This window comes from Uloborus diversus, chromosome 9 (genome assembly GCF_026930045.1).
Source record: "Uloborus diversus isolate 005 chromosome 9, Udiv.v.3.1, whole genome shotgun sequence".
Lineage (NCBI taxonomy): Eukaryota > Metazoa > Arthropoda > Arachnida > Araneae > Uloboridae > Uloborus > Uloborus diversus.
In genome coordinates, this window is record NC_072739.1 from 142,042,028 (window position 1) to 142,056,152 (window position 14,125).

Here is a 14,125-nt window from a genome sequence, read left to right on the forward strand (position 1 = left end):
AGAGCAAAAATAAAAAACGCTGATATATAAAGTTTTTTTTTTTGAAATTACTATTGCAATATGTTACACAGTAATGCATTTGAAGTGAAGCATTTTGAGAAAATTTAAAAACTTCTGTTAATGAAGAATATTTAACATAAAATTTTTTATTAACAGAGAGATTTAAAAAAAAATGAACAATCGCAGTTGCAATAAAAGTATCTGCATTTAGTTGTTGTAAAACAACAGTTGAGACCAACATTTCATTAAATCATGTCAGACTGCATAAGGCTCGTTTTTTTATACAAGAAAGTTTCCTTCGGGCTCGGTTACAAGTTTTCGGGCTCGGGCGGGACTGGGCTCTCAAAAATGAGCCTAAACTCATCTCTAGTGTGGAAGGGGGGGGGCAGTTTGGAGCATGGGCGTCGCGGCCGGGGGGATCCGAGGGGTCCGGACCCCCTCAATAATTGAGAGTCGGACCCCCAAAAAAGTTGGAATTTTGGAGGATAAAATCCATTATTTTGGGGAAATTCATTACTGTTTTAATTCCAAAAAAAAGGACGATAATTCACAGTTACATAACACATAATTTATTATGTGAAATGCAGTTGTGAAATCTTTAATTTTTATGTAATTAAAACAAAAGGAACTTTGCGACCACAAAAGGAAAGCAACTGTCTTCAATGAAAACTTAGAAGCAAAAAATTATTCCTGAAGCGGTGTCAGAAGTCTAAACTACCTCGCAAGCAGGTCCGTCATTTAGAATTTTTACGGAGAGGGTGAGGGGCAAAGAGTAAATACTCCATAGAAATTATACAAAAAAAAAAAAAAAATCAAGAATAATTATTATTTTCTCCGTCATTTGCTATAGAAGGACAGGAATTTCAGGGTCATACATTATGTCGAGGTTAGAAGACGCTTAAGATCCTAAAAACACTTTTTTGGGTTTTTACTGAACTTCTGCAACAGCAGAAGAAGACCACCTCATATAACTGATATGTCGCCCTCTCCCCCCCTTTTTTTAGAAGTTTCCCCTTCAATTTCATTTTAATGATAAAAAGAAGAAAAACTTTCAGTCTTAAAAATGGACAAGTAAATGATAAATGAGGATATACAATAAAAGTGAAAAGATAATATTTCTTTTCTTTTTTTTTTCCAAAATGCAATCTTAAAGTATTATTTAGGAACATCGAGATTCTGTATTATGAAATTACCTTACCAACATGGCCTACAATCGTGTTTTCAAAACTTCGATTAAAACTCAATCTCTCTTCTAAACATCAACAATAATCGTCTAAAACTGCGTTTATAGAACAATAGTTTCGAAAATTTTCCGGAAGAGAATCCCCCGCACCCCCCCATTTCGGGGTCAATATTATGCTTCAGTAGGTTAACTCAGCTCAAAATACAGAAAAAACAGTTAAGTCATGCAACGTTAACGCTTCATTAAAATATCTTAGAAAAAATTCGCTACAGAAAAATAACACACAGTTGCTAATCAAGGTGTTTCATTTTATAAGATTATGTATTAAATGATAATGTTAATCCATTTTTACTGTACATGCTTTTTTATGCAATTTGAAATTAGCAGTTTTAAAGTTGGTCCCCCACAATAAATTTTATCTGACGACGCCAATGGTTTGGAGTAGCAGCATTTTGAATATTTTCTTATTTTTAAACGAACGAAGGAAACAAGAAAAAGAAAGAAATAGGACGGGGGTGGGGGGGGGGGGGAATAAAGTTAGCTGATCAATAAGCTACAGCTGTTGAATATTTTTAATTCAGGCCCCGACAGAATTGGGCCCCACATTTGCTAAGGATGGCTCTGTGCAATCTCTCCTGCATGCTCTATTTTGATTACTTTTGTGTCTGTTGTATTTAATAAGAGCTTCAATTGAAAACATGGAAATGTCTTAAAACTACTGAGAATTTACTTCTGAGAATTTTGCGAGGCTGTCAGCAGTTGCCGACGCCTAGCACCGCCACTGGTGCAGGGTCCTTTAAAGGGGGGGAAGGCAATCGTTTGTATCCATCCTTGTTGGCATATGAGACATAATTGCAATTTCAATCAGTCCTTTCAAATTGAAGCGACTTGTTTTGAAAAGAAGGAAAAACAATGAACTAATGATTGTCTGTGGCTAGTTGGGTTTTTAAAAATTAGCCAATTAAGCACTTTATTTAATCGCCAAACAAAGAAGTTTTGTAGGTTAGCGAGTAGCAGCTGATTACTTTCAGGTCTACTATAGAGTGTTAAAAACTAAATCTAATTCAACTATTCCTTCAATTTATTTGGGATTCAAGTCTTGCAAACAAATCTCAGTCATGAAATTTGTTTAATTCAAAAGTATATTTATGAAACACTTAGTTGTAATTATGACTGTATAGAACTTCAGACTCTTTTTATAACAACAACGATCATAAACATGGGACAGCACGAATGAAAAATGCAAAGAGAATACAGTAAAGATGCAGGAATTTAAAGTAACACATTACGAATGAAAGAATTAACTTTAATGTACCATCAAATGGATTGACAACAAATGCTGCTGTAGAACCAGCTACACAGCCTGCAAGGAATGACGTCCAAAACACAGCTTCACCGCTACCGTCTTTTTTTCTAGGCCCCAATGCATTTAAGCGTGCAAATAATGGAAAGTATACAACTGAAAAATTAACATCACGTAACATTGTAGCTCCTGTTCCTTTATACAACCCTGCAATTCCCCTTGTCCTAAAGAGTTGCAGAGCAATTGAAGTTGCTGATTGAGCTGCCACTGTGCCATCAGCTGCACTTTTTGTAGCTAAAAAAATAAAACAGAATAAATTATTTAAAATATATCAAAGCAAAAGATTTTTAAGACAATAAATCTTAGTAGGGGGATGTTTGTAAAACCAGTAAAACTAGATGACATCAAGGAAACTTGATTGTTAAATAATTTAATTTTTAAAGAAATGTTATGTAAAAAAAATCTACCATCATTGTTAATATCAAAGATTGTTATTTTAAAATTCTATTCTAATTGATCCATATAAGTATAGTCTTTATATATGTATATAGAATTGAAACTGCTTAAGGCAAAATCACTTAACGGGAAATATCTATTTACATGAAATACCAAATTTGGTCATGTGAGTTGAACAATCACTTAGTAATTTTTCAGATAAGATAACATACAGTTAACATGAAATAACTATAATTGTACCATGAATTTTAAGTTAATGAGGTTCAACTACATTATAAGGAAAACAAACTTTGCTTTTTGTTTTTAATCATAATTTCAGCCAAAAATAATTTACTTAAGAACAAAATTGCTAAGACAATTATAAAGCTACTGAAGTTATTTTATAAAAATAAATATAAAATGTTATATGATTTATAAATATTAAAATGTTATAAATCAGTTTTCAGTATTTAATAGGAAGATAAAATACATTTTCTACTTAGCAATGATACAAAATAAGTTTGAAACGCTATATATCAGATTAAATATTATTATTTTTGGTTTTGATTTTGTTGAAAATTTTTAAGAAAATTAAAATAATTGCTAAAGAATAAAGGCTAAATATGAAACTAGAATTTAACTAACCTACTCTTCCAGCATCCTGTAACTGAATTTTTAAAAGCTCCATAGGTGTTGTAACTATGATTTGGCAAAACCCAGCAGACCCACCAGCAATCATTTCTCGCTGAAGACTCAGTTTCCTGATTACAATAACGAAAATAAAAAAGTTTTTTTTTTACAAGCACTTAAATTTACTATCAACACCAATCTATTAGTACTAGACAGCAGATTTTTATGTTTCGCAAAAATAGAGAACATATTTAGAAGAATGTGAAAAACTACTCACTACCATTTTCGTTTCATATTGTAAACTTCTAAAAACATATAAAGCTTTACACCTTTATTAATAACAAAATCAAAATAAAGCCATATGCTACACTCTGAAAGTAAAAATTATCCATTCATTGAATTATGCAGTGAAATTTAGAACTTTAAGTAAAATATACTCTACATGGCTTCTTTTTCAATACTTTTGATTAAAATAAACATTAACTTGAAAACACCACTATTTTGAGGATAAATTGTTTATGCTCAGTTAGAAGAAGAAATTATGAAACTTCATGATGAATCTTCTAGTACAATGTGCCCAATATTTTCTGTTTTGATGCAACATCCAACAAATAGAAACTTACACAAATATAATTCAAAGCTGGATATTTGGATGAGCAAAATTTGAATGTTGCATTCAGTATGCTTTTTAAAAAATTATAACATACTAGAAAATTGCCTGTAATTTTATGATGGGTGAAAATTACTTCTACACTTGAACGAAGCAGTTGCCTGTTTGATGATATTTTGATAGTTGAAATTTCAACCCTAACTCCAGTGGATTAAACCTAAACTCCAGTAGATAACGTTCATTGTTGACCTCTTTTTTGCTTCTTCATAAGTTAAGATACTGGATCCAGCTCAGCCTTGCAAAAATAAAGCATTTCCCTGCATGTTAAACATTACCAAAACACATTATCAAATTATCATGCTATGGCACGAATTTTATTGTTAATGATGTCACACAGCATTACTCAGTCAGTGAATTTGCTATTATATTTAAGGATTCGATTTTGCATTATGAAAACACAGAATATCTTTTCATTATTAAAAAAAATAAATTTTATAATTAGTTCAATTTTTCTTTAAAAATTTTTGTTAGGTTCATATTTAACATGTCAGAATTTTTACCTCTTGTTTCATACAATTACGTTTTACAAAAGTATTGAAATATCATATAGTGATTGAAACAATGAACTAAATATTATGATGACACCATGAATTGTATTCAGCACACAAAAACAAGGTGATGATAAACATGAAATTCCTACAATATTTCTTGGATTTAGTTTACTTTCAAAACATGAAAAGTTGAAAAAATTTCGTCTCCAGAGAAAAAAATCTGATATAAAGGTTATAGCCAAAACTTTAAACATCTAGAATGTTATAAAAATGAAAGCATAAAACTACTAACCATCATATTTAGTATAAAAACTGGAAAAACAGAAATGTAAAGAAATTCTTAAAGTTCATCACATTGTAGAACATCATCATAATTTGGATCTTCATTATTGATAAAAATTTAATTTACTACAAAAAAAAAAAAAGAAAGAAAGAAAGAAAAAAACAGGTAGAAGTATTCTGTCACGGGAATAAAAAGGGCAATATGTGCTGAAATGAGTTTTTGAGCTATTTGAAGAAAAATGTTTTGTATTCCATACCATACAAATAATAGGGAAATGTTAAAAGCTTTATAATTTTCCAGAACTTAATTTTCAACACTTAACATTGATCAGCGTTGCGGGCCTGATATGGCCAATAGGCTGTAGGTTGGGAACCACTGAACTAGGGCGTGAATGTAAGAGAAGCATTTTGTCCTCACAAATCAGTCCTCTTTTTAAACTAGCGATTTAATGAAAATATGTATCACATAAAATATGAAATTTCATCAAACCAAAATTTGAAAGACACCCATCTTTTGAGGAAAAGGCTCATCTGTAATTGGGGTACAAATGCTACACCACTTCATGTTCAAGAAGTTAAGGGTTGAGAAAATAATCAATTCAAATTGCTCAGCATATATATGAAGCATAATGATCACTGAGGACATTTCACACTTTAAGAGATATACTTAAATTAAAATTAGAAGAAGCAGTAGAAACAAATATTAAAATACAAATTAAATACACTTACCCACTGCCAGAGGATAGATGATGCCGAAAGAAGTCATTTGCTGCAAGTTTGATAGCTTTTTCTGGAGTGATCAATAAAATGTTCACCGCTGATCCTGAAATGATAAGCTTTATTAAATATGATTTGATATAACATCTGTAACATCATTACGGGGCTGAAGTTTAGCACTGAAAACAGGACAAGGGGTCATTTGTTTTAAGCTATTTAAATCTCAGGCTAACATGGATATTAGGAAAAATTATTATTATAGCAGGGTAATGGAACCTTGGAACAGCTTACCGGAAGAGGTGGTAATGAGCAAGGGAGTAGATAGGTTTAAGAGGGCCATTGATCTTCACTGGGGATTGTAAATTGACTAGGACCAGTCTAGCTGGGCCCAGAGCCTGTTGCTGGTCGTCACTTTTGTAATTGTATCTATTTTCATTATAAATGGGACACATGCAAAAAGGAAAAGAAAATATATAATGAACAACATGACCACTTTATACTACTTGAAATATTACAGTGTGCTGAATCTTATGATAAGTACGGTATATAATTTAAAGAAAATACCAAAAGTATTCAAAAAACAACTAGAATTGAATTGACGTGTTTTAAACATTCATATTTGACTAACTGATGAAAGTAAAAAGTATAAAAAAAATGTCTTGAATACTTTTAATCAGGGTTGGCAAGGTTTTGGAGACTACGATAAAAAACCAAGGTAAACACCATGGTTTTTACCGTCCAGTCCAAAGCCCTTGTATAAAAAACTGTCCAAAAGTGTTCAAAACTACATTTTTAGAGAAAATATCAAAAACAGAACGAAATGTGTCAAAGTTTTAGATTGAATATTTATTACATGTGAACATTCAAATATGAATATATAAATAATTTATGCAGCTGATTCTAATCTAGTTATGTAGAAGTTGAGTTTTTAATTGAAAATTTCAATTTGTGCGCATGTTTTTTTCTTCTCATAATAGTAAACGATTTTTCGACATTTATACATGTGTGCAAAAGAAAGTGATCAAAATATAGTGTAACAACTGACTTAAATGCAATAAATGACAATTTTTTGTAGTTACAGAATGTATTATATTTAAAATATGAACTAAAAAAAAGAAATTGCACAAGTTTTTAAATAGAAGTACATGTATTTAATCATCAATTATTGTTCTTTAATCTGAGCTAAAAAAGAATTTTCGTTAAAACATCATATAACAACTTATAAGCAAAAACAATTTTAGAAAATTAAGCTTTTCCTTTTTGCACCTAAATATTACACATTCCTTTGATATATGTATGGATTTGAATTTAGTTGTCCTGGAAATATTGTGAATTTCCTTTCACAACTCTACCAACTGTTACATAAGGAAGTTCTTACGTAATAGAGTTCTTGACAATTTTTTTAAAAAGTAAAATAGCAGAAAAATATTATCAAATACTCATTAATTAAAATTTATTAATATTTATATTTATGCATTACAAATATTGCAGTAAGTAGAAATTGTAAGATTATACCCCTTTAGCTTTAGCATACTTTCTGACAGTTTTGGACAGTAAAAACCACCTCTCCAGTCCTAAACTAGTTTTGAATAGTCCAAAACCCAACCCTGCCTTTAATTAAAAAGAAACATTTATGTTGCTTGTTAAAAAAAGTTTCTTTTAAATAGTTAAATATATTAATGCCGTTCACAACTGATTTTTATTTTATTTTGGTTATTTTATTTATTTATTTTTCTTTGTAGAAAATAAAACCTACCTCTATACATTCCTAAAAATCCTTCTCGAGTGTATGTCTTTCTGAAACAATCTAGCCTAAATGGCAAGAAAGAAATTTCAATGATTAAAAAGCATATATATCAGAACAACAAGGTCTATGATAGCAATTTCAAAGCGGTGAAATGATAGCGGAGAATCAAAAATTCATTTTTATATCAACTCTGTGTCAGTAAAAATGGCAGTTTTGTATCAGGATGACAAATTTTGCATCAGTAAAAACATTAATTTCGTATCAGAGTGATCAGTTTCTTATTGAGTGAACTCAGTTTTGTAACAGAATCTTTACTTTTGTATAAGATTATCACACAATTTGAAGCAAATACAAAACATTTGTAACAAAAAATACATTGCAAAAAAACTTAAAGATTTGGAAAAATAAAATTACCTAAAAAATTGCATGAATTGAAGATTTATTTAGAAGAAATAAAGGTTTTTATGAACATTTAATAAATACACATAAGAAATCATTACATTAATTAGTTACAACTAAACTGAAACATCCTGTTTGAATTTTCATCTTGCATCAATATCTGCATTTCTACTTTGAATACTTCAAGTAATAGGTCCCCTTTACATTGACAAAATCATGAAAAATAAAAAAAAATATGCAAAAATTCTTTAAATTTCAAAGACTTATTCAGAACTTAGCCCAAGAAGATTTTTAAAATCCTTACAAAAGGGGCTAAAAATGCTCTCCAAAAATTTAATTAACAATTACTGAAGAATTTATATAAAAAGAGAGCTCAATGCATTTTTTTAGTCCGAATAGATTTACTTCATTATTCAGCTCATTTTCAGGAAAAACATTTTATTAGTTTACCAAAAAAAAAAAATCGGATGTGGACTATAACCGTTTCGTATGTTTATTAACACGTTACCTTACATGACCATAAATTTGTACATGTGTGTGTGCATTTTATTTAACTTCACACCTTTGTGTGACACTTTAGATTAGTTTGAATTTGACTCAATTCCGAACATAAGTAATAGCCAGAATATGCTAAGTAAACTATTTTTTTACATAATTTTAAAAAAAGAAATAGGTGCAAGTATCCATGACTTCTTAAATGCTTTTTTTTTTCAAACATAGAAAAAAATATTTATGCGCATAGAATGTCAAAGAACAAGGTACTTGACATACATAAGGGGGCTTTTCATTTTTTAAACTTTTTTAAATTTCTAAAATAGGTACAGTGGCTCCCAAAAGTGTTCGTACACCTACGATTTTCAATGAAATAGGCCATTATCCATTGGTTAGAATTAATATTTCGGAATAGGTATTTTATTATAAGATCTATGATCTATATTTAACAAAACTACATGAAAATTTTTAATAAAACATTAAAACATAATTTTTAAAAAATTAAAAACCAAAAATTGCCGGATATTTTATCTCACAAAAGTCTTTGTACACTTTGAAAAAATGTCAAAAAATTAGTAAATAATCTAACTTTTTACAAAGTTATTATTTAGTAGAACATCATGCAGTATCAACAAGAGCTTTTAAACGTCTGGGAATAGATTTCATTGTTTTTTCTTTCTTTTTTTTGCGTAATTTCTGAGTAAGTGTTCAACCCCAGTTTGAGTCTTACTGTTTCTAGCTCTATTTTCGTTTCAAAGCTGTATTTTCGTAATCTAGCCCCCAGATATCTCTAAATATGTTACATTAAGTTCAAATCTGGAGATTGAGGGGGTATTTCTAAGCTTAAGGACAATTTTTGAGGCACCAAACGCAAACGTGTGCTTCTTATCGTTATCTCTATAAAAAACAAAGTTGTTTCCGATTACCAAATGTTGGGCTAATAGTTTAAAATTGCTTTTTAAAATATTTAAATGAACAGCATGATTCATTATTTAATCAAAAAATTCCAAATTTCTAAGTCCTGATGCTGTAATGCACCCTCACATTAAAACACTTTCACCGTCCTGATTAACTGATCCAACTAAGTTCTTCAGATTAAATTCCTCATTTTTTCTTTTATTTACAATTATACAACAATTTAACCTAAAATGTTAAATTTATTTTCATCTATAAGTAAGACGTTGTTTCAAAACGTTTTGAGCTTATTTATCATTGATTTTGCGACGGAAAGCGTAAGCTTACTGTTATTCGCACGAACAAGAAAATTTCTGCAGGAAGAGGTCCCATTTAATCCAGTTAATCAGAGAACTTGGCGAACAATTTTAGTGAAAATTAAACGTAAAATGTTTCATTCAATTCTGCAGAAATTTTTTCAGCACTCAAATGTGTATTTTTCATAATTTTTTTAACTGTAAACCTCCGATCATGCATTGTTAACTTTGCCAGTTGACCTTTTCTTACCGTGTTTTTGATCCTATTCTTGTCTTTAAAGCATTTTATCAAGCACTTCACTATAGAATGGTATAAATTACCTAATTTAGAGACATTTCAAACCACTTTACCGCTACTGTGAGTAAACAATTCAAATTTCGAATGGTGTTTGTGGTGTTTTTCAAATACCAGTCATTTTAAAGTAATAAGCACAATATTAAGGAATAAATAAACAAAAAAATAACACAATGCAAAAATAATTAAAAAATGACATATGATAGTTTTAATCATGAATTTATTCGAAAAAATTTGAGTGTACGACGACTTTTATGGCGTATTATTTCACCGTCTCTTCATTTTTTGACAAATTTCAAAAATAAAATCTGGCAATATTTTGAAAAAAACTACTGAGTTTTATTCAGAATGGCATAAGAATGGTGTGAAAAAAAATTGGACTTCATATTCAAATTCAGTTTTGCGTTATTTTGGTTTTACTACAAAATTTCAAGGTGTAGGAACACTTTTGGGAGCCACTGTATGTGACTTTGTTGCTGAAATATTCACTTATATTAGTACTAACAACCTAAATGTAAAGCAAGCATTGTTCACTGGATAAATTAATTTAAAAGTTAAATAATTATTAAAATAAGAGATGACATAATCTATTTTACAGTAGCATAGGTTAAAATAACTTTCATTTTTAAAAATAATTGAAAATTTTCCAAGATGCAAAAGGATTGAAACTTAAAGCAGGACACGCAATTTTCAGCGAACAAAAGAAAGGTGAAGAATACTTCCCCCCTTTTGTACTTATTTGCTTTTTTTTTTTTTTTTTGAGCTTTCTGTGACAAAAGTGAGTGCAACTAATTTTTATATATTATTTTTTTAGAGAACGTTTTTGAAGAGTAAAATGGCGTTTTTGGAGCAAAGATCACGATTTTCTCCCCTTTGTGTCAAGATGTATCAGAAATTGAAAATTGGCGCAAATTTTCCACCCCTGCATAGTATACACATTAAAGTAGTTACTAAGCACTTAACTATATATATTTATGGAAAATATGCATAGTTTAAAATGATTAAACAACATGAGATGAAAAGTGCAGCCTAAGAGTATGTAGTGAAATCAAAAAATAATACAGCATTGTTCAAGAAACAATATCTGTAATTTTGCCTCTGGAGCTGTCCAAAGATGGTGTCACACTTGTTTTTCAGCATATTTGAATTCCCTTCAAACACACACCTCAAGTTCATAAAAGTATGTTTCATGTCACATCTTGTAAGCTCTCCCGTCACACTGTCACAATCCCTCCTTCCCCTTAAAGTCTGACATCATTTGCGGATAACCCCTTTAACAGTTATTCAGGGGCCTGGAAAAAAAGGAAGGAGCTGGAAGGAAGCTGCAAAAAATGTATATCAGTAGCAAATAAAACAGAAAAAGAGAATGCTTAGGTTTAGTTCTAAAACTTAGTTTTTTTTTTTTTTTTTTTGGCCAGTCAATGATTTAAGTTTCTAACATAATCAGTAAATTTTGTCCAAACTATTCAGAACAAATATTTGTTTAAAATAATTATTACTGAACTAATTAGGTTCAGTGTTATAAACCTACAGGCAGTTGAGTTGAGTTGAAATTTGAAACAGGGTTTTAAAGCAAAAATAACTTCAGAATATCAAATTTGAAATTTCAAAATTAATTATGAAAGAATGATAAAAATATTCAAGTTCAAAAATTGAAAGATTTTGGTGAAAAATGCGCTTGGTAGAAAAATAGTTTTTAATACAAAAATCAAAACGGCTGATAATTTAACAAGTTAACAGTTGAATTTTGTCACACTGTCAGTTTTTTTCCTTGTGCCTTAAAGTTTAAAAATCAATTAACTGCTCAACCATTCTTTTCTCAGGTACTGTCACTATTTTTTAAAGAATGAACTCCAAAAATAAGAGATTGTTAGTTTTGAGCATATATATGATCAAATGCTCCCCTAAAAACGAGGAGCTTTATTCAATAAAACAAACAAAAAAAAACTAAAAAGGATTTTGAAATTGAAAACAGAATTAATTGTTAAAAATGCTGAAAATAAATAGCGAAATAACATTGCAGGTTGTGATAAAATTCATCAAAGATGAAAAGCAAACAGCTTATACATGGTTTTCAAGCGCTTTCTAATTAAATGCTAATGATTATTTTGGCATAAAAATCATGAAAAACTAAGTAACATTGCACAAAGCACATAATTTTCTTTGATGTTAATCTTGAGAATCTGTACAACTGAAATATTTGATCTTCAGTTTGTATTGTATATAACACATTGACAGCAGGGGTGCCCCCGTAAGAGCAAAGGCGCACCCCCCTAAATATCGCAACCCCCCTCAAAAGCCAGACCCCCAAAGGTAAAAGTACCCCTCAAAACCCCCCAAAAATTTCAATGCTGCAGTCTGCGCCATGACCCCCCCCCCCCCCCCAGGTGGGCACCCCTGTTGACAGGCAAATGAAATTATATTTCAGGGTTGCTTCAAGTGCCTGTTACAAACCAAAATGCACCATATACATCGCTATAGTAATCAGGTTTATAACTTAAGATTGATACTCACATTGAAGAGTACATTTTTTGTCCTTGTGGTCCAACCTGTTGGTTCTGCAGCCTAGTTTTCACTAAATCGATGGGGAAAACACATGTCACTCCAATTATGCCAGCAATACCACCGTTGATGATTTTAGGAACTAATCTGCAGAAAGAAATGTGTATTGTACATCACCAAATGTGAAACTATACACTAAACATTTATGCAGGTATGTATTTAGTAGTTATGACTGGCTTTTAGTGAAGTTAATTCAGGTAAAAACGAACTTTTGGAAAGTTCGTTTACTTATTTCGAAAAAAAGAAAAAGGATACCATTTAGCACCAAATTAGAAATACAAGGGTGTTAATGTATGAAAATTAAATCAAAAAGAAATGCAGCCTTTTAAAGAGATTGCGTTAGCGCTTATTAACTTTCTTTTTTTAGTTTTGATGTTTATAAATTAGTGACTTATTTTTTCAGTTACATTCACCCTGAAATTTAAAAAATGCAGCAAAATTAATTAACGTTTAAACATTTTATACATGGAAAACATATACACAAAACCCATAATTAAATTTCGGACCTCTTGTTTCATTGTGTGCAGCCGCTAAAAGAATGAGGAATAGTAAAATAAACAATCATCTAAACAAAACTAAAAGTCTCTTAACTTTTTAAACATCCTCCTGCAACTAAATCTTTTTTCACGCACTTGAATTCACTATCAACTCTTGCCTTCTTTTAGTGGAACATGGATCGTTTGAATTGCTTTTGCGTGACTTTCTTGTTCAGCAGACTTAATTGGATAATGTTTATGCGTCATTTTTCTTGTACTTGTTTTATGTTTCGTGTCAACGATTGATTACATGTGCGTATGTATAAACAAACACAGTTTATAACAAGTTAGTAACTAGCAAATGCAATTACTGAAGTTCGATAAAATTTTCAAGAGCTATGGGAATTTACATTGAGGTCAAGAGTGCCACTGCAACCTCCCAAAAAATTTCCTTGTTTGGCAAATTTAAAGACAGTATAGCATTCACTCGCCCCCTCCCCTTTTTTTAATGATGCCTGACGTCTCTTCTCATTAAATCTAGGTAAGTATTGTAGTTAATCATTTGAAAATTCGGAGGTTATTCCGTAAGGCGTTGGTTAACAAAAGAGTGTTGTTACTTTATTTGAACATATTTGAACCCCCCCCCCCCTCGTCACAAAGTTCTACACATCACCTTTCCTCCTTAACTTGTAAGCTGTCGAGCTAATTTTTATTTGCCTGTAGTTGAAAAAAAGTATTTATTATGTCACAGCTGTAACCCCCTCCCTCATCACAATTTTATCATCCCTTTCCTCCTCAGATGATATCCATTCGTGGACGACCCCAAATGGAAAATTTCCCCAATCCCAAAATTAAAAGTTTGGAGCCCTAATGGATGTTTGTGTACAAAGTTCTGTGTTTTTTCAGACACTCGTCATTATTTTATTGCTAGAAAGTCACCCGTCAAGGTTTGATGGGTGAAAATTGCTTCAACTCTTCTATATTTGAACGAAGTAATTGTCTGTTTGGCAGGCGCGGATCCAAAGGGGGGGCAATGGGGGCAATTTCCCCTCCCTGGAAAATTCAGGGGTGCCAGTAGGAAGGGGCGCCGAAGGCGCCCCTGGACGAATAATTAAATATCAAAAAGAAAGAACGAAAGATAGTTGGAAAATTTGTCTCATTCTCCAGTTCTCAACTTGTGTGGAGTTGGGCCTTTCCGTGCCCCTCTAAGAGGCGCAATATTCGCAAGTTAT

At 31.0% G+C, this 14,125-nt stretch overlaps 1 protein-coding gene across 2 annotated transcripts in view; it reads right to left on the reverse strand.

The window, feature by feature from the left end:
• The window catches only part of LOC129229977 (mitochondrial glutamate carrier 1-like), a 107,744-nt gene that overhangs the window by 13,814 nt on the left and 79,805 nt on the right, over positions 1–14,125 (reverse strand). For both annotated transcript variants that reach the window (XR_008581135.1, XM_054864361.1), the window contains exons 2-6: positions 12,370–12,504; positions 7,468–7,523; positions 5,724–5,817; positions 3,567–3,682; positions 2,499–2,780 (exon numbers count right to left, since the gene is read on the reverse strand). Coding sequence is in view for 1 of the 2 variants with exons in the window: in XM_054864361.1 (XP_054720336.1) it covers positions 2,499–2,780; positions 3,567–3,682; positions 5,724–5,817; positions 7,468–7,523; positions 12,370–12,504 (683 nt within the window). In the remaining variant the exon portion in view is untranslated. The remainder of the gene's footprint in view (positions 1–2,498; positions 2,781–3,566; positions 3,683–5,723; positions 5,818–7,467; positions 7,524–12,369; positions 12,505–14,125) is intronic.